At 40.6% G+C, this 26,507-nt stretch overlaps 1 protein-coding gene across 1 annotated transcript in view; it reads right to left on the reverse strand.

Annotated features, from left to right (window-relative positions):
• The window catches only part of lars1b (leucyl-tRNA synthetase 1b), a 50,530-nt gene that overhangs the window by 23,823 nt on the left and 200 nt on the right, over positions 1 to 26,507 (reverse strand). The window contains exons 2-18 of the mRNA XM_080201342.1: positions 22,241 to 22,362; positions 17,604 to 17,691; positions 16,471 to 16,551; positions 14,599 to 14,736; positions 13,218 to 13,379; positions 12,385 to 12,497; positions 10,847 to 10,910; positions 10,483 to 10,550; positions 9,056 to 9,281; positions 8,787 to 8,874; positions 8,565 to 8,641; positions 7,095 to 7,148; positions 6,241 to 6,381; positions 5,743 to 5,820; positions 4,062 to 4,147; positions 2,731 to 2,796; positions 1,995 to 2,077 (exon numbers count right to left, since the gene is read on the reverse strand). Coding sequence (XP_080057468.1) covers positions 1,995 to 2,077; positions 2,731 to 2,796; positions 4,062 to 4,147; positions 5,743 to 5,820; positions 6,241 to 6,381; positions 7,095 to 7,148; positions 8,565 to 8,641; positions 8,787 to 8,874; positions 9,056 to 9,281; positions 10,483 to 10,550; positions 10,847 to 10,910; positions 12,385 to 12,497; positions 13,218 to 13,379; positions 14,599 to 14,736; positions 16,471 to 16,551; positions 17,604 to 17,691; positions 22,241 to 22,362 — 1,735 coding nt within the window. The remainder of the gene's footprint in view (positions 1 to 1,994; positions 2,078 to 2,730; positions 2,797 to 4,061; positions 4,148 to 5,742; positions 5,821 to 6,240; positions 6,382 to 7,094; positions 7,149 to 8,564; positions 8,642 to 8,786; positions 8,875 to 9,055; positions 9,282 to 10,482; positions 10,551 to 10,846; positions 10,911 to 12,384; positions 12,498 to 13,217; positions 13,380 to 14,598; positions 14,737 to 16,470; positions 16,552 to 17,603; positions 17,692 to 22,240; positions 22,363 to 26,507) is intronic.

The raw sequence follows: 26,507 nt of genomic DNA on the forward strand, positions 1-26,507 counted from the left end.
AATGTTGACTCACAATAAGATTAGCCAAAGCCTACAAATAGGTATGATCTGGAGGAGGGAACCGAGTGTAGGGTGTCGAAATTTGCTGATGACACCAAGATTGGGGGAATGACAAATTGTGCGGAGGGTGTGGAGAGTCTGCAGAAGGATCTAGATAGGCTGGGCGAATGGAATTTAATGTTGGCAAGTGTGAGGTGGTCCACTTTGGTAGGAATAATGGTAGGAAGGATTATTACTTACGTGGCAAAAAACTGCAGCAGGCGACGGTGCAGAGGGACCTAGGGGTCCTTGTGCATGAGTCGCAAAAACCCAGCTTGCAGGTGCAACAGGTGGTCAGGAAGGCGAATGGGATGCTGGCCTTCATAGCGAGGGGGATTGAATATAAAAGTAGGGAGGTCTTGCTGCAGCTGTATAGGGCATTGGTGAGGCCGCAGCTGGAGTACTGTGTGCAGTTTTGGGCGCCGCACCTGCGCAAAGATATTTTGGCCTTGGAGGGAGTGCAGAGGAGGTTTACTAGGCTGATACCGGAGTTGAGGGGATTGAGCTATGAGGAGAGGCTGAATAAACTAGGCTTGTACTTGTTAGAGTTTAGAAGAATGAGGGGAGATCTCATTGAGACGTATAAGATGATGAATGGGATGGATAGGATAGATCCCGCTCAAAAAAGACAGTAGGACTAGGGGGCACAGCCTCAAGATAAAGGGGGGGCGGTTTAGAACGGAGTTGAGGAGGAACTTCTTCACTCAAAGGGTGGTGAATCTCTGGAATTCTCTGCCCGTTGAAGTGGTGGAGGCTGCCTCGCTAAGTATTTTTAAGACGCGGGTTGATGGGTTTTTGATAAGAGAGGGGATTAAGGGTTATGGGGAGAGGGCGGGAAAGTGGAACTGAGCCACGACAGATCAGCCATGATCTTATTGAATGGCGGGGCAGGCTCGAAGGGCTAGGTGGCCTACTCCTGCTCCTATTTCTTCTGTTCTTATACTGGTGAATAGTACTTGGCATTAGGTGGAGCTAAAGAAGGCACAATATCTAATAGTTCCATCTTTCAGAGTTACAAACATATGAATTAGGAGCGGGCATTTTGATTTACAATTATTTCAAGAATGTTATTTGCATCTTCTACAATGAAGACAGACAAAATATTTCTTCAATGCATCTGTCATTTCCTTATTTCCCATTATTTATTACCCACACTCACTCAGTAGAGGACAATGCTCACTTTAGTTACTCTTTTCCTTTTTTATAAATACCTAAGTATCTCTATTTCTAACTAGCCTTTCCTCATTCTCTACTTTCTCCATCATTCTTTGCTGGTTTTTATATTCTGTCCGATTATCTGACCAGCCACAATTTTTCACAGAATTCCTCAAGTTAGCCAAAATGATGCATTCTTTTCCAAGAGTCTTTCTTTCTCACTGAAACGTATCTTTGTGGAGTGTTATGAAATCCGTTCATGAGTTTCTTCCAATGCATCTCCACTGACCTACCCTTTAACATATCTTTCCTGTTCATTTCAGTAAGCTCTGTCCTCATACCGTTATATTTTAATTAAGTTTCAAAGTACAGGTCTTAGACCCACTCTTCTCTCCATCAAACTGAACACAAGCTCAATCACGTTAGCAACACTGTTACCAAGGGGCAACAATGAGGTAAATATTTCAATCTTTCTCATTGCATCTTGTTGGGTCTAGTTTCATTTTTAGATCTGTGAAACAAAGCATGGTGTCACCCAATCACTTTCCTGATTAAAGTAAAATACAGAATTAATTTTTTTTTTACAAACAAGTTCATTTTAGTTAAGTTTGTACAAAAATGGCAAGCTTTCAAGTGTCTTGCAAGGAAACTGAACACTTTCGATACTCAGAAAATATTATTAAAACCATTTTTAAAGTTCAACTTTAAGGACAAAAACTTCTTTATGTACTGCATTACCATCAGTGTCCCTGACCTAACTTTTTTTTTTAAACATAAAGTATTTTAAGTGTTACACTAACCGAGGCCATATGTTCTCGAGCAGGCATGATCCTGCAGCCACTCAAGGCTAGCTTCAAAATTCCTCCTTGTCTCGTCACAGAATCTGAACAAAATAAAAACATATATGATATACTTTTCTGCAGATGGTCTTTGAAGTTTAATAACAAGACATTATAATATGTTACAAGTGGTATATAAGTGCAAGACGTTGTTATAGTAGTCAGTGACTACATGAACACTGATTCTGCAATACGCGACAATATCATTCACTCTAGGTAAGATGCAAACTCTTTGAATTCCATCTTCTAGGATCCCAAACGTGTAACTCCTTTCAGATGTCTCAGCAGATTTAAGGCTAGGGATACAATGGAATACTTGAAACTTAATTAGAGGAGGCATAAATAATATTTTCCGATTTCCGCAATGAATCATAACTTGACCTTGCAATGTAACTAAATACTGGCTGGGAGTTGGGGGCTGAAGACATGCTGCAGATTAGTTGAAAACCTGAATTCCAGGCGACCTTCCATACGGAGAGTTACAATTCCAATTCCATCATATGGAATGTGAATTAGCCAATCACTTCCAGATTGCGGGGGAGCAAACTGGAAGTCATTTCACAGGCTATTCTCAAGCACATTTGTGGTAGCGCTTAACAAATTTCCATTGGAACTAGGTCAACAAATTTCTATTCACTGAAAGTTACAATGCATGGTCCAATAGAGGGGTGAAATGGACTGAAATGATGGCACATACGTTTCTAGTGTTGACAAGCAGTCGACAGCCTGTTTCTTCCAAGTTTCCTCACCATAATCCAAGTACCTATATTGAAAATTAACATGACAAATTAAATACAACAAAATCAATTCTTTATCTCAATCCAAACTAATTAATATCTGGGATAGTCTTCTGGGCTGCGTAGTAGAGGCAAACATATTTAAGACAAAGAATTTGTAACTGTCGAAGGAAGTGTCTGATGGACTAAACGGCCTTCTTCGTTTTTCGCTATCCTTATGAATCCAAATGTGCAAAACTGATTTTCTAACTTGCATAATGTTTAATAAAGAACAAAAAAGGCGATTTGTTATCTGGAAGTCGAAATAAGAAACTCATTCAGGGTGTCTATTCATGATCACTGCTCAACTGAAAGAATGTAAATATGATGATGGATGATTGATGGAAAATGGACTATTATTTAAATGGTAAAAAATTGCAGCATGCTGCTGTGCAGAGGGATCTGGGTGCCCTTGTGCAGGAATCTCAAGGAGTTGGTTTGCAGGTGCAGCAGGTAATTAAGAAGGCAAATGGAATTTTGTCCTTCATTGCTAGAAGGATGAAGTTTAAAAACAGCTTGAATATGTTGCAGCTGTAATAAGGTGCTGGTGAGACCATACCTGGAGTACTGTGTACAGTTTTGGTCTCCTTACTTGAGAAAGGATATACTAGCATTGGTGGGGGTGCAGAGGAGATTCTCTAGGTTGATTCCGAGTTGGCTTATAAGGAGAGACTGAGTAGACTGGGGCTATACTCCTTGGAATTCAGAAGAACGAGGGGAGGTCTTATAGAAACAAGATTATGAAGGAAATAGATAAGATAGAAGCAGGGAAGTTGTTTCCACTGGCAGGTGAAACTACAGCCGGGGGCATAGCCTCAAAGTAAGGGGAAGCCGATTTAGGGCTGAGTTGAGGAGGAACTTCTTTACACAAAGGGTTGTGAATCTGTGGAATTCTCTGCCTAGTAAAGCAATTGAGGCTACCTCATTGAATGCTTTTAAGGCAAGGATAGATAAATTTTTGAACAGTAAAGGAATTAAGGGTTATGGTGAGCGGGCGGATAAGTGGAACTGAGTCCACAAAAAGATCAGCCGTGATCTTATTGAATGGTGGAGCAGGTTCGAGGAGCCAGGTGGCCTACTCGTAATTCTAATGTTCTTATGAAAGAGAAAAATCGATTCAGCTGGGGTGGTCCCCATGTTTAAATACTTAGTGAGATAGCAAAGGGTTTCAAGGCTTCTCTGGATTCCTCTAATGTTGTCAACTGCTGATGGAGAAATTGACAAAAAAATGAAAATTAAAAAAAAAACTTACCACTGGTCACAAAGTGCAACAACACACTCATCGGCGGACCTGGATATAACTTGCTTCTCAGGTTCCATGTAGATCATAGCCTCTCCCTGGAACAGTTTAAAAATTTGTTTTTAACTGAGATATTCAGGTGTACTTTGGTCTGGATTCATTTGAACTCCACTTTTCATCCCTCATGTAATGATCTAGCTATGTAGGTTTCAACAAAAATAAAAGGCCACAGTTTGCACACACAGATTCAAACTAACAACAAATTTGTTCTCAGGGGTCTTGCCTATAGAGTACAAACTGAAAGAAAAACAGCAGTCTCTGCAAACACTCTAAAGACATCACCATTAAATCATGTGATCAGCTCTTAAAGCAACTTGCAACCCTTTTAAATATATAACATCTCTCCCCCCCCCCCCCCCTTTCCATCTGTGGTCATGACAACGAATTACTATGATGTTATACATATGATTGGGAAAACTCTAGACACAGTATTTTGCACTACACACAATCAATAATAAAGTCAATCAGGAGGACTTCTTTTCCTCTTTGGTTATATACAATGTTCTGAAATTTGTCTGTCCTTTGCCCTAGAAGTATGATTTGGAACTTCAGTAGACACTTATTCTCTTGAAACTAATTCTGCATCATTCTCGCAAGGTATATTAGCATAGACACAATCATCAGCCAACTCAGATTCAGCAAAGTTTTCCATAGTAGTATTCATAACACAAGGAACTAAAGTTGTTGGTGCTTTTGGACGTGATTCTATGAAATCATTTTGAGATGACAACAACTGGTCAGCATGGCATCGCCAAACTAGTTCACCTTCAGCTTGAACTGTGTAAGAAATTGGGCCTGTTTTTGCTAAAATTATGACCTGTACCCATTTCTTCATTTTGGCATAATTACACACTAACACTTGATCACCTTGTTGAAATAAACATCGTTTTGCCCTCACTTCTCGAGTGTTAACTTGAGATTGTTGTTGATGTTGTACTATCTCTGAAGCTTCTGGAGGTACTAACAAATCAAACGTAGTTCTCAACTTTCTCTTTCAGAATAGTAATGTGAACTTTGGGAAGTCGCATGAGTAGTGTTTCCGTAAGATGTCAAAAAGCTCTTCATACAACATCATAATGAACCTTGTTCTTTTGAAGCTTTTAAAGTACGTTTCAAGGTGTGTACAAATCTTGCAGCTAATTCATTGGTTAATGCATGATAAGGTGCAGATTTTACGTGTTGAATACATGTTGCTCAGATTAAAGAAAAAGTGGCAGGGCACACCTTTCTACTATAAAGGTAATGAAGTACACCTCCAATATTCTTCAACTGCGCTGTTCAAGACAAAAGTAGGAAATTGTACCAACACCATCATTTAAGAACCAGGAACATGAGAATGATTGCAAGCAGTAATGGTTAATATATCTTACACAAAATTAAGATAATTAGCATACATATAAGCTGTCAAAGCAGGACAACTTGAGTTATGTAACATCCCTGTTTACACGCAAGGTCTACATACCCTTGCTTTAGAGCAGGCTCCCTGTACAGATATCATGATGATGAACATGCAAGAAAAAGGTTGGGAACCACTGGTCTATGCAACACTCATTAAATTCTGAATGTTTCGATCATAATTTATAATCAACACTGTCTTGTTTCAAGATGTCACCGAATAAATAGCAACACTTACAGCGTCAACCATTTTCTGCTGAATTGGTTTCTTGACATCTTGAACCTTCTGCCCTTTATACCCGTCCACAAGCATTACCTATTAGGAGAAAACAAGCTGGTGAATACGCAACCAAATGTCTGCTGAACCTAGCTGCCAATAGGCTTGCCTTGAAGGCAAGGTTTTTAGCCTCACTTAAAGGCTTGATACCTAATCTAGGCAATCACTTTATTGCAGTATGGTAGGTTTACACAGTAAGCCCAAAGATAGAAATTTAGAGTATAAATAAAAACTTCTGTCCACAATTTTGTAACTTTAAAGCAAGGGTCGGATTAAGCAGCAGGTTATAATCTAATTCTCCCCGCCCTGTAACTGCCACTTTATGATTATTCTTGATCTTACCTCCCCACATACTTAGCCACAGGAGATCAACAAGTACACTTACAAAATGAAACAATTCACACTCAGCTCTTTGATCATAGTTTTTTTCTGTGCAAGTACTTAAATACAAGTACTAACCCCCTCATAAAAGCCTTTCAGGTAAACTCGCTCTTTGGCCTCCACAAGCTTTTCCCGGTCATTCTGGCTTTGAATCTTCAGCTCGTCACATACAGTTGGCGCAGACAGGTTCCCATATCCAGGGATTTCAATGATAGGAATCTATCACACACACAGTAGAAAAAGTCACCAATGAAACATCAATATTTTGAGCCGGTGCATCATCCACTAATGAAGCAAATCACATTTTTCTTCTCAGCATGGAATTGTAAAGCTCATGAGGACCTCTAGTGATCAATTTATTCCCTTCAACATTACAATACTGGGTAAAACTCTTGCATAACCAAGGAACTGATGGTGTTTTTAACTAAAATGAAGACAAATGTTCAGAAAAATTGGTTTAGTGCATTTGGCTGGACAGCTGGTTAGTGATAGAGAGCAACATCAACAGCGTAGCTTCATATTCCTGTACTGGCCGATGTTACTCGTGAAGGTTTGACTTTTCAACCTTGCCCTTCACCTGAGGTGTGAGTGAGATCCTCAGGTTAAATCACCACCAATCATGGCCTACTGTCATCTGGGGCTGAGGCAACTTTACCTGTCTGTAGGCCCAATTGATGGTATAATTCTTTGCTTCTAAGGCATTAAATCAAGGAGGGGAGCTGGATCCAAGCTATTTTTTAAAAATATAGATTCAAATTTTAAGGGTAACAATACTACACCTGCAGATTGGGAACCTGATTAAGTAATCAAAATTCTATTGGAATAGCTAAAAATATTCATGTTGTTTCAAATAAGGATTGGCATAAAAAAGGCAGATTTGATTCAAATTGAAAAGCAAAATTGTGCTTCCACTTTCACTCAAGCATACTCACTGGTTCGAATGGTAGAACCATTCCATCAGTAATTCCATACTTCTCTCTCAATGCCTGAAAAAAAAATGAGTGTTTTATTCTTTCAAAAATCAGGCCTCCCCACCCCCAGCTTTTCTTTAAAATTATAAATGAACTTAAATTCTTAAACCATTAAACTGCAACTTAAATTTATAAATACTGGATTATTACTTCAGCCTCAGGGATTATTACTTCAGTAACAATAACAGCACTGCAATTTAACCATTAGAGAAAGTAAAAAAAAAAACAGGATTCCTTGTACTGATTGATACTTATCAACCAACTGATAGGTGTCCAGATCACCAACAACCTGTCCTGTTCCCCACATGCCGACACTATAGTTAAAAAAGCCCAGCCAGCCTCTACTTTCTCAGAAGACTAAAGAAATTTGGCATGTCAGCTATGACTCTAACCAGCTTTTACAGGTGCACCATAGAAAGCATTCTTTCCTGTTGTATCACAGCTCAGTATAGCTCCTGCTCTGCCCAAGACCGCAAGGAACTACAACAGGTCGTGAATGTAGCCCAATCCATCAAGCAAACCAGCCTCCCATCCATTGACTCTGCCTACACTTCCCACTGCCTCAGCAAAGCTGCCATCTTAATTAAGGATCCCAGGGCCCCACGCACCCCAGACATTCTCTCTTCCACCTTCTTCCATCGGGAAAAAGATACAAAAGTCTGAGGTCATGTACCAACCGACTCAAGAACAACTTCTTCCCTGCTGCTGTCAGGCTTTTGAATAGACTTACCTTGCATGAAGTTAATCTTTCTCTACACCCCAGCTATGATTGTAACACTACATTCTGCACTCTCTCATTTCCTTTCTATGAATGGTATGTTTTGTCTGTATAGCGCGCAAGAAACAATACTTTTCACTGTATGTTAATACGTGTGACAATAATAAATCAAATCAAATCAGCTCCTGCTGTAAGTTTGAGGGTCAGAGAGGGTGGCATCAGTTTCAGCTCTGAACTCTTATCTCTGCCCCTGCTCCCAAAGTTTGAAATGTAATATTGCGCCAGCAACTAACTTTTGAGGCCAACCATGTGAACATTAGAAGTTAAAGGCACAAAAAGATTTTCTGACAGTGCAGGTTCCGCCCTGTGATTCATTTCCAAGGTCTCGAGTAGAATACTCAAACTTAATTGCAGACTGTAGTTAGTTAGTTTTACCACAAGTTACTAATAACTTTCAAGCACTCTTCATTGCACAACACACAACTCTCAGCATCTAAATGCAGCTACAAACAGTTGTTAAGTTGCAAAAAGGTTCAAAGGACTTCCACTAAATATTCACTGGAGTTTCTGAGGGCTTTTGAAAGTTCTGAACATAACTAATTGCCTCTGGTTGATGTAACGGTGATTATACAGTGCCTTTGGAATGTGGCCCAGCAAGAAGCCAGCACAGGAGGTCAGGTAAATAGCAATAAACATAAAAATAGAATGTGTACCTTCTTTTTCTTCAGGTCCCTGAGAGCTGCAATATCATCTGGAGCATCGGACGGAACACTGGTGACTATGCCAGTGCCTATTGAATGGGTTTTTTAAAAAATTGTTGAAACAAAAAAAAAATCAATTGTTGCTTAAACCTACAATTTGTGTTGTATTTTTACAGAAACTTACAGAACCAAGATGTTTACGTAAACCAACAGAACGTACAAAATATGAAATACCTTTGTCTTCTTTAATGGTGAGCATCGGAAGAGCATAAATAACCTTGTAGGATGTCAAGGGAGCACTTAATGATGCACCAAGGACGTCCTGTGAGAAAGTTAAAAATTACTTTAAAAATTTTTGGAAACAGAACATGAAATAACAGACCCTTCCTCTTACTATTTTTTTGCCAAAAATTGCAAGATGCCCAGGATTTAATATGATAACATCTAGAATGCAAATATAATTCAGAAGCCCATACATTCATTGATGCTTAAGAAATATTTACCTCTCCAATAAGCTTCATTACCAGAGGCACTTCTCCATTTTCTCTGGTAAAGCCCTGGAAGGACATGTTCCTCGCTGCTCGTTGAGTACAGATGAAAATGTCCCCATTCATTGTTTCAAATGCGATATAATTCATGTCAGGATGAACCCAGCAGTTAGTTTGTCCAAACATGGTCTCTGGTCTCAGTGTAGCTGCCACCAAAAAGATGTTTTTTCCTTTAAGGTCACTGGATGAAAGATAAAACAAGACTGATTATGGTGGACCACAACTCTTGCCATGTATAAAGCTGCATTCTTGTTCCTTACTTTACCACTCTAGATTTCAGGTGAATTTCACACAATGCTCTTTAACTACCACCTTCAAAACGTACATAGAAAAGCAACGACATTCTACTGGGATTCATAAAAACACAAATCGTTAGTTATCCCATGCTTGGATAACATCATACCCTGAACAGCAACACTCATTGCAAAAGGAAAACAGAGGAATAATACTGAATTTTCTTCCAGTCTCCAGAGAATGTAAATGAGAAGAGGTGCAATGCCATGAAGTTCACATATGTCAGACTCCAATTAAATTGTTTGGACACTTTGTAAATGGGGAATCGTAGGCCAGCATGAACCACAATTCACGTCACCTTGTCACGAAAGTGGCATTGATAAATAAATTACTCCCATCTACTAGCAGATACTGTGAGAAAAAGGCTTTTATTTATATAACACCCTTCATAATCATCTCAAAATGCTTCAAAGTCAATGAAAGACAGTTGAGGGGTGCACACTTATAATGCAGGAAATGCACAGCAAACTCCCACAAACAGCAATGATATGTCGGCTAAAGGATTAACATTGGCCAGGACACCATAATTTCCTTGACCGTCTTTGAAATATTGCCATGGTATATTTCACATCCATTAGCACCAGATGGGGCCTTAGTTCACCAACTCATCTAACTGTGCTGCATTGGAACGTTAACCTTGATTTGTGTGCTCCTTTCTGGTGTGGGGCTTAAACCCAAAACCCTGTGACTCAAAGGCAAAAGTGCTACCAATTGAATCACAGCTAATGAGCAATGTCTGCTGTTCTCCTATGTCCTTTACTTAAGAGCAGGGACCAACATGTAGAAAGTTCGACAGTATCACTGAACAAGAAGCCCATTTTGCCATCAGATGTTCCCCATGTCCATCATTGAACTGGGGACATAATTTCCTTCATTTGTGGGTAACTTGCCAAGTGATAAATCCCAATTTTAACTTCATTGCTAGCTCGCTTCACAAAAATTTAAATATTCTGTGAAGAGCACACTGTTTTAAAATTACAATTTCAATGAAGTCCAGTAACAGCAGTTTAACTCTCTAGGGAAGTAGCTGAATTCTCAGAAAGACTGAGGACAATGGTGACTGGCTGATTAACAAGGGCAGGCAGTACCTTAGTTTTGCTGGATAAGGCTCAAGGATCTTCATTTTGATCAATGTATATTCTTGAGGGCCCACACCCTGTAACAAAGCCACACAAAATTTAAGATACAAATCACAATTCAAAGGCTATTTATATTATATCAATAATTTCAGTATTGCTACTATGTGAGGGGTTGTGGAGGTTTACACAAAAAGAAAAAAAATTGGTTTGCACACCTGCATTCAAACTTACAACAACAACAACTTTATCCTCAGAGCTCTGGCCTGTACAAAGTACAAACTGAAATCAAACGCCTTAATGACATCACCAACAAATCATGCATTGGCTCTTAAATGCCATCATTTAAATATATAACAGCTCCTAACATTCTAACCTCTCCACTCTGTCGATCATGGTCCATGCAGGGTTGTCCATCTTTCGGAGAATAAATAGTGTATCTGAAAAAGGAAGAGCTCAAATGTAAAAATCATTTTCCATTCACACCATCACTACTCTGAAGCGGAAAATTATACAAGTATCTGCTTTCATAATGCTTCTCAATGACAAATTTAAAATGCCATATATATGTATGACAATTCTAATAAACATACATAATTTCTAAAAACGTGAAAGGTATTGGAGCAGCACTCCATACACCCAGATTTTACTTTAGGCCTGCCTCATCTTTGCCTGCAGCTCCAGGGAGACCTGCTGCTTCATGGTTTTCTGCCTTGCAAATAAAATCATAACCATTTCTTTCTGGTGCTGTGAGAACATGTGCCTCTGGCTTAAATTCCGTCAGTCCTTCAGCTGCTACCTCAGTCAGAGTCAGGCAACACAAAACATTTTTCTGATGCGCTACCCACGAGATCAACTTCCTTCCCCATTTTCTTCATTATGAAAAGTCTCTTCAGCACTGTCCAGCACTGATCCACCTGAATGTGTTCAATGCCTTAGCTGCCTTGAGTGATCTTCTTGCCTCAATAATCCACAAGCTTCAGCTCAAAATAATCAGGCACACTAAGTCCCAGGATACTACCTCTCCTGTCTTCTCCGAGTTCCTCCAGCTTCTCCTATCAAAGACTTAAATCCTTGATTTTGCTTTCAACTCCCATCATGATCTTGCCCAATCTTACAATAGTAATTCCCAAATACCCGCAAACATTGTTTTAATTGAATACCAGGCTTTTCCTTGTGCCACCTCCCTCATGCTCGCACTGGCTGCTGAATATTCAATGTGTGTCTGCCTCTGGAATTCTGCTGAGTTCTTTCTGCTGTTTCAAATCAAACCTTCCTCAAAAATCTTCTATTCAACGGGGCATTTAACTCACACCTCCTGATCTGGTCAAATATTAATGTCCTGCTTAATATCACCATCTAATTTTCCTTAAGGCAAAGTACATTTAGGCATTCTTACTGCCTTGTTATGAAATAGTTAATGATGAAATTTGACACCTTTTCAACTCAGTTGCCAACTATCAGAAAACGGGAGCATTCCAATCTCGTCAGAATGGGTGAAAGAATCCTATTGATAGCATGGGACACATTGTTCTCTGTAAACTATTCCATAGTTCTCTCCTTCTGTGGGCGAAGTGTCTGGCTTCAACACAGCAACTGCCCAGAGGTAAAACAGAGATCACGAATGCACTATGTGGGAATCAAAGGAACCTATTTAATGGATTGCTCCAGCATATTGATACACAGCTGAGATTAGACAAGTAGACATGAGCAAGATGCTACTTGGAGTTGAGACCACTGACTAAAGTGTAATAAGCATAGAAATAACTGTAAAATTATAACTGGGTTCCTTCACAGGCTTAGTGACCTAATTCTTTAAATTTTTAAGAATTCACTCAACAAGACCTAGTCTTTTAAAATTAGATCAAAAAGACACATTCTATTTAGATTAGCAGCAACCTCAAAAATCAATACCTTTTTCCAAACTTGACTTTCTTCTTTTCTTTTAAAATCAGATATTGCCATTTCACAAATGAATCATAAAATGGGTTCACATCTGTGGTGATGAAGGATCGTCGCCAGTCAATCTGTAACAATTTACATAATTCAAGGTTAAATTCCATGATGAATTTAAACGACTCAAGGCAGTCAAATCTTTGTGAGACCATAATATTTTCTGTTACCATTTGATGGACATTTTCTATCTCAACTCCAAATGGAAGCTCCTTCTTTGCCCCTCCGCCCACCCTTGCCCGGCAAGGGTCATAGTTAAAGCTTTAGTTGGCATGCTTATTAGCCTCATCACCATTTCAGAATTAAAATTTTGTCCTCACTACCATCAGTATGCCTCATTCAAGCCAGCTTCAGAATTAGTAGGAGAGGAAAGATCCTTCTGCACTTTACATCCACCTTGTTCAACTTCAACCGGAGAACAAAATTCCTTATCATATTCCCAAAACCTTTTCCAATTTCCTCATAAGCTATTCTCAAGAGTAGGAATATCAATTTAATGCTGAATTATAAGAATTTGCATGACAGAAAGTCATAGTCAGAGAAAATGAGCTCAGATTATGTATACCGATTTAACCTACGGTTCTTACAAGTAGCAGCAAAGTTCCACTCTATTAAAACTGCTTTGAAACGCAAATTAAAATATAATGACAACACATGAATCCAATATGCTATTCAAATCCCAATCTTATATCTGGGTTTTGTTGGCCTAAAAGAGGTGATGTTTAAAGCTGATATGAGGAGCAATAAAAATTCAAATGTTTCAACTTTGACTTTGAGAGAGACTTGAGGTAGACCTTTAGTCCCATTCTCTTCAGATCCTGGACAGCCATCTTGGGAAAGTAATCAAGCCAGTGTTCGGCTTCTGCAAACTTGACAATCTCTTCATCAGAAAGGCCCAGAGATTTCATGATATTCCACTGGAACTTCGTTCCGCCAGTCTTGGCAGCAGCTTTACTCTGGAGATTAAATGCAGGAAGAACAAAATAAGCAATGAAAACCAACCAAATGAGGGCTATTCAGAAGTAAATCTTCAAACTCTAAGAATTACTTCTCTTCTATCTTCTAATGATATCCCCCCTATCTCCACCAATAATTAATTTCATATACCAATGACATCTTCAACTACATATTTGTTATAACTGCACTCAAATGTGCCAAAGATGTAAGAGCTGGCATCTCATTTTTCATCTCCGTTAGCTTAACCTTATCAACGTCTACTGCCTATGTTCTAACTCACACCATTCATCCAGCTTGCTGAGCTACATTGCTTCCATGTTAGCAATATCTATAAATTAACATTCTAAGTCTTGTCCTCCTTATCTCTGTAATTTTCAGCTCCATGTTCAGCAACTCTTGTTTCTTGGGCACACCCCCTACTTCTTTTGCCCATTATTGTTAGCCGTGCCTTCAGTTGTCTAGGGCTGAAAGCTCATAATTCCCTCCTTAAACCCCTCTGCCTGTGGGTTGCACTTCCTGTAAGACAATGTTGCTCAGTATTCTTAGAGTTCTTAGATCGGGTTACAATTGAACTCGAATACCATGCAGTTAAGGCACTTTCCAAATTGTAGGGGACATTGATTCCATTTACAGAGTGTCTTTTGACAATAAAACCCAAAAGGTTATTTAGCTCAAACCAGAAATATGTAACACTACAGAATAGGTTTCATGCCTATTGTACACCATTCTAAAATGGTTAACAAGCTTCTAAATAACCATTTTGTGTCCTCCCAACAATCCATGTCCATAGACGAATTCCAAAAGCAATAAAATGAAGCCGTCACTAAATAAAAGTAAAACCTTCGCAATGTACATTACATATTCCAAAATTACCTATATTATCACTCATCCACCCATTTAAAAAATAAATTCCCAGTTTTTTTGTGGGGGATGAGGGGAAGGTGGACTTCCCATATAATTGCCTGATCTGTGATGTTTAGGAGTCTGCTTCACTGCCACTCAAAAGCTAGTTTTGGAGGTGGTCCTTGCCTTTTAGAAGAACTCAGAATTATAGCAAAGATCCGGAACTCATTCTCCTAATGCACACTGTACTACTAGCCGTTTAAATAAAGACTAAAAAGAGATTTTCATATCTGACTATATTGGATATTTTTATTAAATAAAATGTCAACATTAAACATTTTCAGGAAAGGCCAGACACTGATAAACATTGCATACTTTTTTGCCCTTTGCCTTGTCCTTAATAATGGGTTCTGCATCCTGATTTTTTGCTGGTGTCTCCTCCTCTTCCTCCTCCGGGAATTGAGGTGGGTTGCCATACAACTCCAGCTCCCGCTTCAACTTGTCAGCACAGGCCTAACGTAGAGAAAGAAAGCTACTCATGAAGTGGATTGGCTATTAAAGTGATATAACACCCAAAGCTTTGAACGTTGGTAAAGTTAAAATAAAACCACCAAGCGTTGGAAATGTAAAGGTAAATCAGATTCTGACAAAGGACTGCATACTATCACACTGCTGAGTATTTCAGCACTTTTTTCATCTTGGGTATCCAAGGTACTGTTTGCCAATCATGTTTGCTTCTATGTTAAAAGTTACAATATTCTTACTGAAGTGATACCTCATTCCTGCCTTGGTGAGTGCTGCACCAAATAGTTCCAAATGCAGGTTACAATTGCATCAAAGGATATTATAGAATCCTACAGCGCAGAAGGAGGCCATTTGGCTCATTGAGTCTGCACCAACCACAATCCCACCCAGGTCCTCGTCCCAAAACCCCAGGCGTTTACTCTAGCTAGCTCTCCTGACACAAAGCATGGCTGATCCACCTAATCCCGCACATCTTTGGACTGTGGGAGGAAACCAGAGCATCCGGAGGAAAACCACGCAGACACAGGGAGAATGTGTAAACTTCACACAGCCTGTGACCCAAGCCAGGAATCGAACCCGGGTCCCTGGCGCAGTGAGGCAGCAGTGTTAAGCACTGTACCACCATGCATTTCTCACGTGGTTAACTCCTAAATCAAATATTCCATCTGGTATGAGCATGAACTGAGCAGAGGCTACCTCTTACTAGCCAAATCAGTTAGGATCACTGGGAAATTCTGGCCTATATAACTCAGCAGAACAATTTGTTTGCCCACTGCATCAGCTATGGAGTTCAAAACAATGATCTGCTTCCAGTTTTAAAATACGTCCAGCATTTTCTGCCCCCAGCACACGTGGCGAGTCTTCCCTCGACAGATGTGGAAGGCACTGGTTGCCAGCAGGGTCTACCAGCCTGCCAAAGTCTATGGGCTCTACAAGGCTCACTTGCCCCACTGCCGGGGAACCTGCCCCAAAGGGTCGACTTTGGCAAGATTGGAAGATTCCGCCGGTAGGACAAGCTGGAAGTTCCTGCCCTATTTTTTTTTTGGGGGGGCAGAAACAGTGTTAAACACAGGTTTTACAAATATGATGAACCCTAGGTTCAATCTATGGTCAGTGTTCAAATAACTAAGTCAATCTAAGCTGACAAAATGGGCTCACTGTTCCAAGCTAGTGATTGAGGGAAAGAAAAACTAACGTGTCTCACCATTGTTGATAGTCATCCAGTGCCATCTGCAGCTACATGCGTTTGTGAATAATGAATGATGACTGTAGGGCTGAGCCAACCTATAAAACCAGCATCGGATAGCTCAATGCTGAATGTCTTTGTTTGTACATGAAGAATGGTGAAATGGATTGGATAACTGCTGTCAGTGACTGCACAAGTTTTTTTTTATCTATATAATGGACTACATGAAGAAAAGTGCATGTTCAAAAATAAATTGATTCCAAGTAGCTGGAGTGTGAGCAGAGCTTCAAAATCAAAATGCACTATTTTATTCTCTTGGCTGAATAGAATATCCGAGTACAACGCAATGTGACTGACCTTCATTCATCTTTAGTTTCACTTACTGCTCATGGTGTCCATTGCAAGCTGTCAATTCAAGTTTAATGTTTTTGGTATGACAACAGAAATTAAAAGTCAAACTATAAGAGCTAAGAACCAATACTAAATAAACTAACTAAAAATGGAACGGTGAACACATAAAGCTAAATATAACGAACCTTGATTGGCATGCCAGTGCAATGCAATCCAAAAGGAAACAGACATTTTCTTCCTTTTAAACGTTGAAATCCTACAGAGAACTAGAAAAGGAGCAAAAGAGAAAGCAAATTACAATGGATATCTGGATGTACCCCGATCAAGTTGATGGTTAAAAATGGCCTGAGTGGTCACAACACAAATGCAACAATGCAAAACGTTGCACAATTAATAAACCGTGACCTCCCCTTAACATTGCACAATGGGTTGCTATACCAATCCCTACAACCATCCACCCACCCACATGACAATTGGCATTTAAGTTGTTGAAGGAGATGAGAACCTGATCTTTACTGAGTTTTAGATTTATTCACAAAGTGAGAACTTAAACAGGTATAGTTCCTAACTCTATTAACTTGACAGTCCAGCTCATAATCACACACTTCCACCCCACCGTAATATTCTCAAATCCAACTTTACCTCAAAAATGCAAGCATCTCTAAGCAGCAAACTTGCTTTGAAATGGTTCAGGTATTTCCCACCACTGAACTGCAAGTGCATTGCCATTGACGTCTGTTCATTTCCCCATTATCCCAATCAGTACGTTGCAGCAACTTTCCTGTCCCCATTTAAAATGTCCACCTGCTGCAACCTTCCAGCCCTCACATGTAGCTCAAAATTAGCAGTGGGAAATACGATGAGTTTCTGACACCAAACTGAATGTAACATGGACTCTCAAAATTGTTGTGATGATTCATGGTTCCTCCTGGTATTCCCTGGTGCATCAGCAAATGCCGACTGCATACAAATTTGCTTCATTCCATTTTTATGTATCCGGACACACAATGGTGTGCCTACCTTCTTAATCATTTTTTGTGTTTTACAGGGGAATTGTCACCGTGAAGTATTTGGTAACCATTTCCTTGTGTGGAGAGGAACAGAAGCCATGCATTAATTCTGTATCAATAACATCACAAGTGATACAGCGGTGTGCCTTCTATTTACATCGATGGAACATTGGTTTGAAACAAATAAAAAGATTTGCCAAAATTTTCACCATCAGTTTAAACAGAATATCTATCAGGAAGCCAATTGAAAATATAAGATGAAACCACGATAATGTCCAAATAACAGACAGACAGGAAGTAAACCATACCTCACATTTAGACAAGGAGAATGTGTGTCCAAGATGAAGTCGCCCATTCATGTATGGATAGGGAAAGGTTACAAAGTACTTTGGATTACTGTAAAATATAAATTTGAAGAGCATAGAATTAAGAAAATGAATCTAAAAGTGTCCCACTGGACTGCAGAGGGTGCAACATCTGGAAAACCACATGCCTTAAGTCTGACAAAACTTCAGATATTACATAACAGCAATGCTTTAAATGACCCCAAAACCTTTTTCTGATCACTTTTGTGCAAGATAATCTCCCTCAATGTTATCGTTTTAGAATTCAAACCCAAACTCCTGATGTCAAGCTTGAATCTACAAATGATGCCAACTGAGCCTGTGTGGCAGGAGCAGGCTGGTAGAGAACCTTTGTTTTCCAGATGTTCAGTCTGAGACCCATTTTCTCATATGCCTCAGTGTATGCTTTGATGATGGTTTGTTGCTCGGCCTCCGAGTGTGCACACTCACGGCCATCGTGAAATAAGTTGGGATGGTCTTGGTTCGGTAGTTGGAGCTTGAACAGTTTTCTGCTTATCTAAAGATTTGCTCAACTCCAGCGGGGAGCTTCCAGGTGATGTTCCACAATCCCTCATGGCTGACAGATTCTTGTCAAGAGTGCCTCTCTGCCATACTCTGCTATTACTTACGGGGCGAAAAACTGCAGCAGGCGACGGTGCAGAGGGACCTCGGGGTCCTTGTGCATGAGTCGCAAAAACCCAGCTTGCAGGTGCAACAGGTGGTCAGGAAGGCGAATGGGATGCTGGCCTTCATAGCGAGGGGGATTGAATATAAAAGTAGGGAGGTCTTGCTGCAGCTGTATAGGGCATTGGTGAGGCCGCAGCTGGAGTACTGTGTGCAGTTTTGGGCGCCGCACCTGCGCAAAGATATATTGGCCTTGGAGGGAGTGCAGAGGAGGTTTACTAGGCTGATACCGGAGTTGAGGGGGTTGAGCTATGAGGAGAGGCTGAATAAACTAGGCTTGTACTCGTTAGAGTTTAGAAGAATGAGGGGAGATCTCATTGAGACGTATAAGATGATGAATGGGATGGATAGGATAGAGGTGGAGAGACTCTTCCCGCTCAAAAAAGACAGTAGGACTAGGGGGCACAGCCTCAAGATAAAGGGGGGGGGCGGTTTAGAACGGAGTTGAGGAGGAACTTCTTCACTCAAAGGGTGGTGAATCTCTGGAATTCTCTGCCCATTGAAGTGGTGGAGGCTGCCTCGCTAAATATTTTTAAGACGCGGGTTGATGGGTTTTTGATAAGAGAGGGGATTAAGGGTTATGGGGAGAGGGCGGGAAAGTGGAACTGAGCCGCGACAGATCAGCCATGATCTTATTGAATGGCGGGGCAGGTTTGAAGGGCTAGATGGCCTGCTCCTGCTCCTATTTCTTATGTTCTTATATTTTAAGATTTCAGCAGGGGATTCCATCTGTGTCCAAGCCTTGCTGTCAGATGGTTTTTGCAAGATCAAAGAAGGCCATGTACAGAGATTGATGCTGCTCTGTGTACTTTTCCTGGATTTGTCACAGTGAAGTTCATGTCCATTGTGACTCTTGATGTGTGGAAGCTGCACTGAGACTCAGGGAGGAGCTCTTCAGCCACGGGGAAGAGGCAGTTGAGGAGATTCTTGCGATGGTCTTTTCCGTGGCAGAGAAGTGGGAAATTTCTGCAGTTATGCCAGTCTCCTTTTTTGAAGCCGCTCACAAGTAAGACATCTCTTCCTTCCAGACTAGAGTGGTGGGGTTGTGGATTCTTGTCAAGAGTGCCTCTCTGTTGTATTTTAATATTTCAGCAGGGATTCCATCTGTGCTGGGGGCCATGTTTTTGGATGGTTTTTTCGACCTCACAGCAAGCAGGGGTTCTGCTGCGATGGTGGTGAGTAGCGTTTTGCAGGATGGTGTCAAGAGCCCTTGCGTCAATGACTGTGTCTTGGTTGCAGAGATCCTTGAAGTGCTCTCTCCAGTCGGCATTGACTATCTCTGTCTCTGATGAGTACCTCTCTGTTTTTGGCTCTCAGTGGAGTGGGTCACTAGGTACTTGGACTATAGATGGTTTTAACTGTGCTGAAAAGGCCGAGTACATTGTGGTTGTCGGCAAGTTGCTGAGTCTCCTGTGCTCTTTCCATCCACCATCTATTCTTTAAGTCACGGGTTCTTTGTTGCAACTTGGTTTTCAGTTGTCTCCTCTCACTCGAGTTTTGGTGGAGCAGTCAGTTCAGGAACACCTTATGCCTGCGGTCAAGAATCATCACTATCATTACTTCAATTTCAATCCAGTAACTCAACATAACTGAACCAGCAACCTTCAGGTCAGTATGATATTGTCACATGTCACAGGAGTAATTCAATGGTGTGTTGTTTTTACTATTTGACTAGAGTGGAACACTAAAGTCAACAGGCAGCACATTCCCAGACTGTGCCAATGCAAACCTTATAGTGACCTTGAGGAAAGAGTGGTCTGCAGACCAACTTTAGTTAAAATCATAGAATCTCTACAGTGCAGGCCATTCAACACATCAAGTCTGCACCAACCACAATCCCATCCAGGCGTTGTTCCTATAACCCCACATATTTACCCTGCTAATCCCCTGACACTAGGGTCAATTTAAGATGGCCAATCAACCTAATCTGCACATCTTTGTGGTCTGTGGGAGGAAACTGAAGCACTCAGAGGAAACACATGCAGACATGGGGGAATGTGCAAACTCCACACACACAGTGACCCGAGGCCAGGAATCAAACCCAGGTTCCTGGCGCTGTGAGGCAGCAGTGCCAACCACTGTACCACTGCATCAACTGCACTTTGAGGACCTCCTCAACCAAGATACATGCTTGCTCATTCTTTTTTTCTTAGCTCTTCCTCAGAAAGTATCTTGTGTTGATCTGGCATCATTTGGCTAGATAGAGTCATTAAGATTTAAATGTCTGCAGCTTTTTCAAACAAAATCCTCAGCCAAGTTTTCCAAAGTATTTGCTCCACTGAATGGAAGAAATGATGCCTCTACATTATTTGTAGTGTATGCTATTATTTCCAATTCTCTTCAGCATGGTTGGAATGTATTTTGTCAGGCAGCACAGCTGATAACCTTTCCAGAATTTAGTTCATGACACAAAATAAAAGATGCTGGGTACAGTGCTTCTGCATTGCATAAAAAACTATCAATAGTATCCTTTTTGGGCAGTACGGCAGTATCATACAATCTGGATGGTTCACAGAGTGGAGAATGTCAGTTTAAGTACTTTTAAGATATGAATGTGACACACCTCTAATAGATAGTATTGTGATTTTGTTTCAAATTAAGACAGTTTGCACAACCTGCACTCAGCGTCTTCATTAGGGAAAGTCTCGGAAGCGAGAAGGCTTTGCACATTTTTAACACATGCACACTGCTGGAAAATTAGTGGCAGTGGAAATTGCAATTGGTTGAGCCTGTTCTTATTTTAAACTCCAGCTTTAAAAATCATCATTTCTCAGAGTGCTGAAACATAACAATCAATGAAGTTACCATCATAGAATCCCATGCCGTCAACATACTGGGCTCATCAATGACTAGAAGCTCAACTGGACCAGTCACGTAAATGTCATGGCAACAAGACCGGGACGATATCCAAGATGGCAAGTAGCAAGTAACATTCATGTTGTATAAGTGCCAGGCAATGACCATCTCCAACAAGAGAAAATCTAATCATTGTCCCATGACATTACCATCACTGAATTCTTCACCATCATCATCCTGGAGCTGACCACTGAGAAGAAACTGAACTGAACTAGCCATATAAATACAGTGGCTACAAGAACAGGTCAGAGGCTAGGAACCTTGTGGTGAGTAACTCACCTCCTGTCACTCCAAGGTCTATTTACAATGTACAAGGCACAAGTCAGGAATGTGTTGAAATACTGTACACTTGCCTCGATGAGTGCAGCTCTAAGAACACTCCAAACACAACACTATCCAGAACAAAGCAGCCTGCTTGATTGGCAGTCTTTACATACATATTCACTCCTTCCACCACTGATGCACAGTCGAAGCAGTCTGTCCAAAATGCACAGCAGGAACACACCAAGGCTCCTTAGACAGCACCTCCCAAACCCATGATCACTTCGGCAACAGATACCTGGGAACACCACAATCTGGAAGTTCCCATCCAAACTACTGGCGATCCAGTCTTGGAAATACATCACTGTTCCTTGACTTGGCTGAGTCAAAATCCAAGGACCCTCCCTCCTTAGCAGCACTGTAGGTGTACCTGCAGCACATGGACAGCAGCGATTAAGAAGGCAGTTCACCACCACCTTAGAGATGGGCTGACCTAGCTAGTGAATCCCCCATCACGTGAGTGAATCATTAAAGAAAAACTTCTATGGGCACAAGCATCTTCTTCCATGGCCAACTAAGGATGGACAATAAATGTCAGTCTTACCAGTGAAGCCCATAACACAAAAATTAATTTAAAGGCAAACAGATCTGTGTGAATCTGAATGAAATGACAATCAAAAATTAGATTGGTATTACTTTTACCCGCCAATACATTTTTAAAAAATCCTTAATCCAAAATCAAAAAACAACTAAACCTAGTTAAGTGGCTAGAGCAAATACTCATGTCAGTATTAGCTTACCTACTGTCTGCAGTCCCTGGCTCAACAGCATTTATTTCAAACAACTTATTTTCTTCCCATTTTTTGCAGATGTCCTTTTCAATACTCTTCAGATAATCAACCTTAGCTGTCCCCTTGCGTTCCTGTAGAGGTGAAAATTTAAAAGATATTAAATATAATTAGCTTTCCAAATTATCAAGACAACGGATTTCTCAACAAGGCCCTATCTTGTAAGATGGACATTAAAAAAAACTACAGCACTACTCGAGAAGCAGCAAAATGATTCTCCTGATGTTTTGGCTCACATTTATCCCTCATCTAAACATAGAATCCATCAAATTTGCACTGACAACAATCCAACCCAGGCTCTTTCCCATAACCCCACATATTTACTTGCTAATCCCTCTAACCTACGCATCCTAGATTGCAATTTAACATGGCCAATCAACCTAACCCACACATGTTTGGACTGTGGGAGGAAACCTATGCAGACACAAGGAGAATGTGCAAACTCCATACAGTGACTCAAGCCGGGAATCAAACCCAGGTCACTGGAGCTGTGAGGCAACAGCGCTAACTATTGTGCCACGTGCCGCCCACAGTGGCACTACTAATGTTAAGTATTGCTGAACTATATAAATGTTGAAGCTTTTCCTCTTGCACTCATCAAAACACTTCTCAAGAATACCTGATGAGAGGAAAACAATAATATATTAGAAAAAATGTTCTGATTGAGGCTATTTGGTAATTTATCTCACTGCTGTATCTGTGGAGTCTTGCTGAATGCAAACAGACTGCTCCATTAATCTGTGACAGCAATAACATTTCAAAAATACTTTAGTTGCTATGAAGAGCTTTGAGCTTTCCTGAGATTATGAAAAACATTATATAAATTTCATTCAGTTAAATTTTTGCACAGGATAATAATATCATGAAGCAAATTCACTTGGGAGGTGCAACACCATATGACCAGGCATTGTTTTTGTGTCTCCCCACATTACAATCACCACTTTCTGTGTATCCTCTCTTCCCAGCTAATTCTCAAAGCCTGTTACAGAATTGTTTCACAGTGATAGTTCCAACACCAAATTAAGGTATTAGACACTTAATCATGGCACTTCAACACTTACCTTAGTGTTTGCTGTATTACTGTATTAATTATTCCACTTGAAAGTAATTGTATGCGTTACATAATTGGACAGCAGAGACAAGAGAAAGCAGTTCAGAGAAAGTTAACTGGACTTACTCCTGGGATGAAGGGGCTGTCATATGATCAACAGTTGAACTGGTTAAGTCACACCCATTGGAGCTTAGAAGAATGACAGTGATCTTATTGAAACCTATAAGATCCTGAGGGCACTTGATAGGGTGGATACCCAGAGGATGTTTCGTCTTCTGGAGAGACTAAAACTAGGGGACACTGTCCTTCATTTTTAAACTGAGATGAGGTCATAGGATTTGTGGAATTTTCTTCTCTAAAACATAGTGGAGACTGAGTTTTTGAATTTATCCAAAGTGAGCTAGACAGATTTTTGTTAAGCAAGGGAGTCAAGACTTATGGGGGCAGACAAGAAAGTACAGCTGAGATGGCCTACTCTTGCTCCTATGTTCCTATGTTGTAAGCTGCTTTATTTGTCAGATATTAGTTGAAAGCGCAGTCAGATAAGCAAACACTGCTACTGTGATGCAAAATGTTCCTACAAATGTCAATTAACTGAATAACCCATTAACCTTCATTGAGTGACGTGAAAGAGCAATGCTGGCCAGGACACAAAAAGCTCCCCTGCTTTTGATTAAAGTGCCATCAGACCTTTAGTGTTCAACTGCAAAACATCTCAGTAAGGATCAGCACCTCTAACAATGCTCCATCATTACTACACTGAAGAAAAGCCTAGAATACATGCTCAACTCCTGAAATTGAACTTACAATGTTGTACTAGTGGAATCAACTGAGCCAGAATGACAAATGACTAAAAATGTCATATTTTCTTTCTTTTATATAGAAAAGGGGGATAATGAAAGTCAGGCCTCTATTCCAAGCGCTCTGGAGTTGTCTACCAGGAGATGGGCAGCAGTGCAGGGTAATACACAGTGAGAGCTTTCACAAATGGTTTAAAAGAATTAGAATTTATATAGTGCATTTCACCGCCTCAGGACAATCCAAAGCATTCTACAGCTAATAAAGTACTTTCAGAGCACAATGCCTGTTTCAATGTGGGAGTCATCACGTCAACCTTTTGCACAGCAAGCTCCCACAACAGCAATGTGATCTGTTTTCATGACAGATAAACAAGAGCTGGGAAGGGGCAGATAATTCTCCTGTTCTTCTTCAGAATATCAAGTGCTTTTACATGTGCCCAAGAGATCAGATGAGCAGTTTAACTTTTCATCTGACAGCACAGCATTCCCTCAGCAGCACACTGGATGGTCAACCTAGATTTCTGTGCTGAAGTTTCTGGTGTGAGATTTCATAGAATCAAGAGAGTGCAGGAGGAGGCCATTTGGCCAATCGTGCCTGCACCAGCTTGCCAACTGAGCATTGTAATTTAGTGTCATTCTCATGCCTTTTCCTGTACCCCATAAAATGTTTCTTTTTAAATAATCACCCAATGCACTCTTGAATGCCCCGATTGAATGTGCCTCCACTAAAACTCCGGGCAATGTATAACAGACCCAAAACACTTGTTGCGTGAAAAAGATGTTCCTCATATCACGTTTGCTTCTTTTGCAAATGGAAATTAATGCCATCTCATTTTTGATCTTCTTACAAGTGGGAACAGTTTCTCCCCATCTGCTCTGTCTAGCCCCCTCATAACTTTGAACACCTGTATCAAATCTACTCATAGTGTTCTTCTCTCCAAGGGGAACAATTTCTGCAATCTATCCACATAACTGAAGTTTTTCCTATTGTAAATCTCCTCTGCACTTCCTCCAATGTGTTCACATCCTTCCTATAATGTGATATCAAGAACTGTACACAATTCTCCAGCTGAGGGCTAACTAGTGTCTTGTATAAATTCAGTATATCTCTTTGTTGTTATACTCTATGCCCCATTAATAAATAAAACTCAGAAGACTGTATGCTTTAACTACTTTCCACTGTCCTGCTACCTTCAATTATCTATACACGTATACACCTAGGTCCTCTGCTCCTGCACTACTTTTAGCATTGCATTCCTTTGTTATAATGACTGACCACGTTCTACCTATCAAAATGCATCACCTCACAGTTCTCCACACCGAACTCCATCTGCCACCAATTCTACATTCTGCATCCTCTCATTTCCTTCACTCCTATGTATTCTATGAACAATATAGTGTGTCTGTATAGCAAGCAAGAAACAATACTTTTCACTGCATTTCAATACGTGACAATAATAAATCAAATCAAACCAAACCTATCTGTCCACCCCACCAACTTGTTAAGGTGCTTTTGAAGTTCTACACTGTTCTGCTCACAGTTTCTAAGTTTTATGCCATCCACAAACTTTGAATTTTTTCACTGTACATTAAGATCTTTGCAATTATTCATATTTACCATGAAAAGCAAGGGTCCCAACACTAAGCCCTGGAGAACTTTGCTGGAAACCTGCGTGCAACCTGAAAAATATCAACTGACCATTACTGTGACGAAAGATCACCCTGACTTGAAACGTTAGCTCTATTCTCTCTCCACAGATGCTATCAGACTTGCTGAGATTTTCCAGCATTTTCTGTTTTTGCACTGACCATTACTCCCTGCTTCCTATTATTCAGTTAGAAGTCTCACAACACAAGGTTAAAGTCCAACAAGTTTATTTGGTAGGAAAAGCCACTAGCTTTCGGAGTGCTGCCCCTTCATCAGATGAGTTGCCACTTACTTGACTAAAGGGCAGCGCTCCGAAAGCTAGTGGCTTTTGCTACCAAATAAACCCGCTGGGCTTTAACCTGGTGTTGTGCGACTTCTGACTGTGTTTACCCCAGTCCAACGCCAGTATCTCCACATCATGACTTCTATTATTCACCCAATTTTATATCCACAGTGCTTTTAACCCTTTTGTTCATGAGCTATAACTTGTCTCTTCATCCCACAAGCTGCTAACCGGGGAGGGGAGGGAGTGGGGGAAGAAGAGGCCTGAGCCGCTGCGGCTGATACCATGTGGATCCCCCCTCCTACCCCTCCCCAAATCACAGGGAATGCTCCTCCTGTAGGGCCTGGCGACATGTCAACGCAAACTCCCCCCACCCCCCCCCAGCGGCCTGTCAGACAGAGTGAGGAGTGGGGATTCTCACTCACTCCTTAACAACC

Source organism: Carcharhinus amblyrhynchos, chromosome 13 (assembly GCF_965287045.1).
Source record: "Carcharhinus amblyrhynchos chromosome 13, sCarAmb.v2.hapA, whole genome shotgun sequence".
Lineage (NCBI taxonomy): Eukaryota > Metazoa > Chordata > Chondrichthyes > Carcharhiniformes > Carcharhinidae > Carcharhinus > Carcharhinus amblyrhynchos.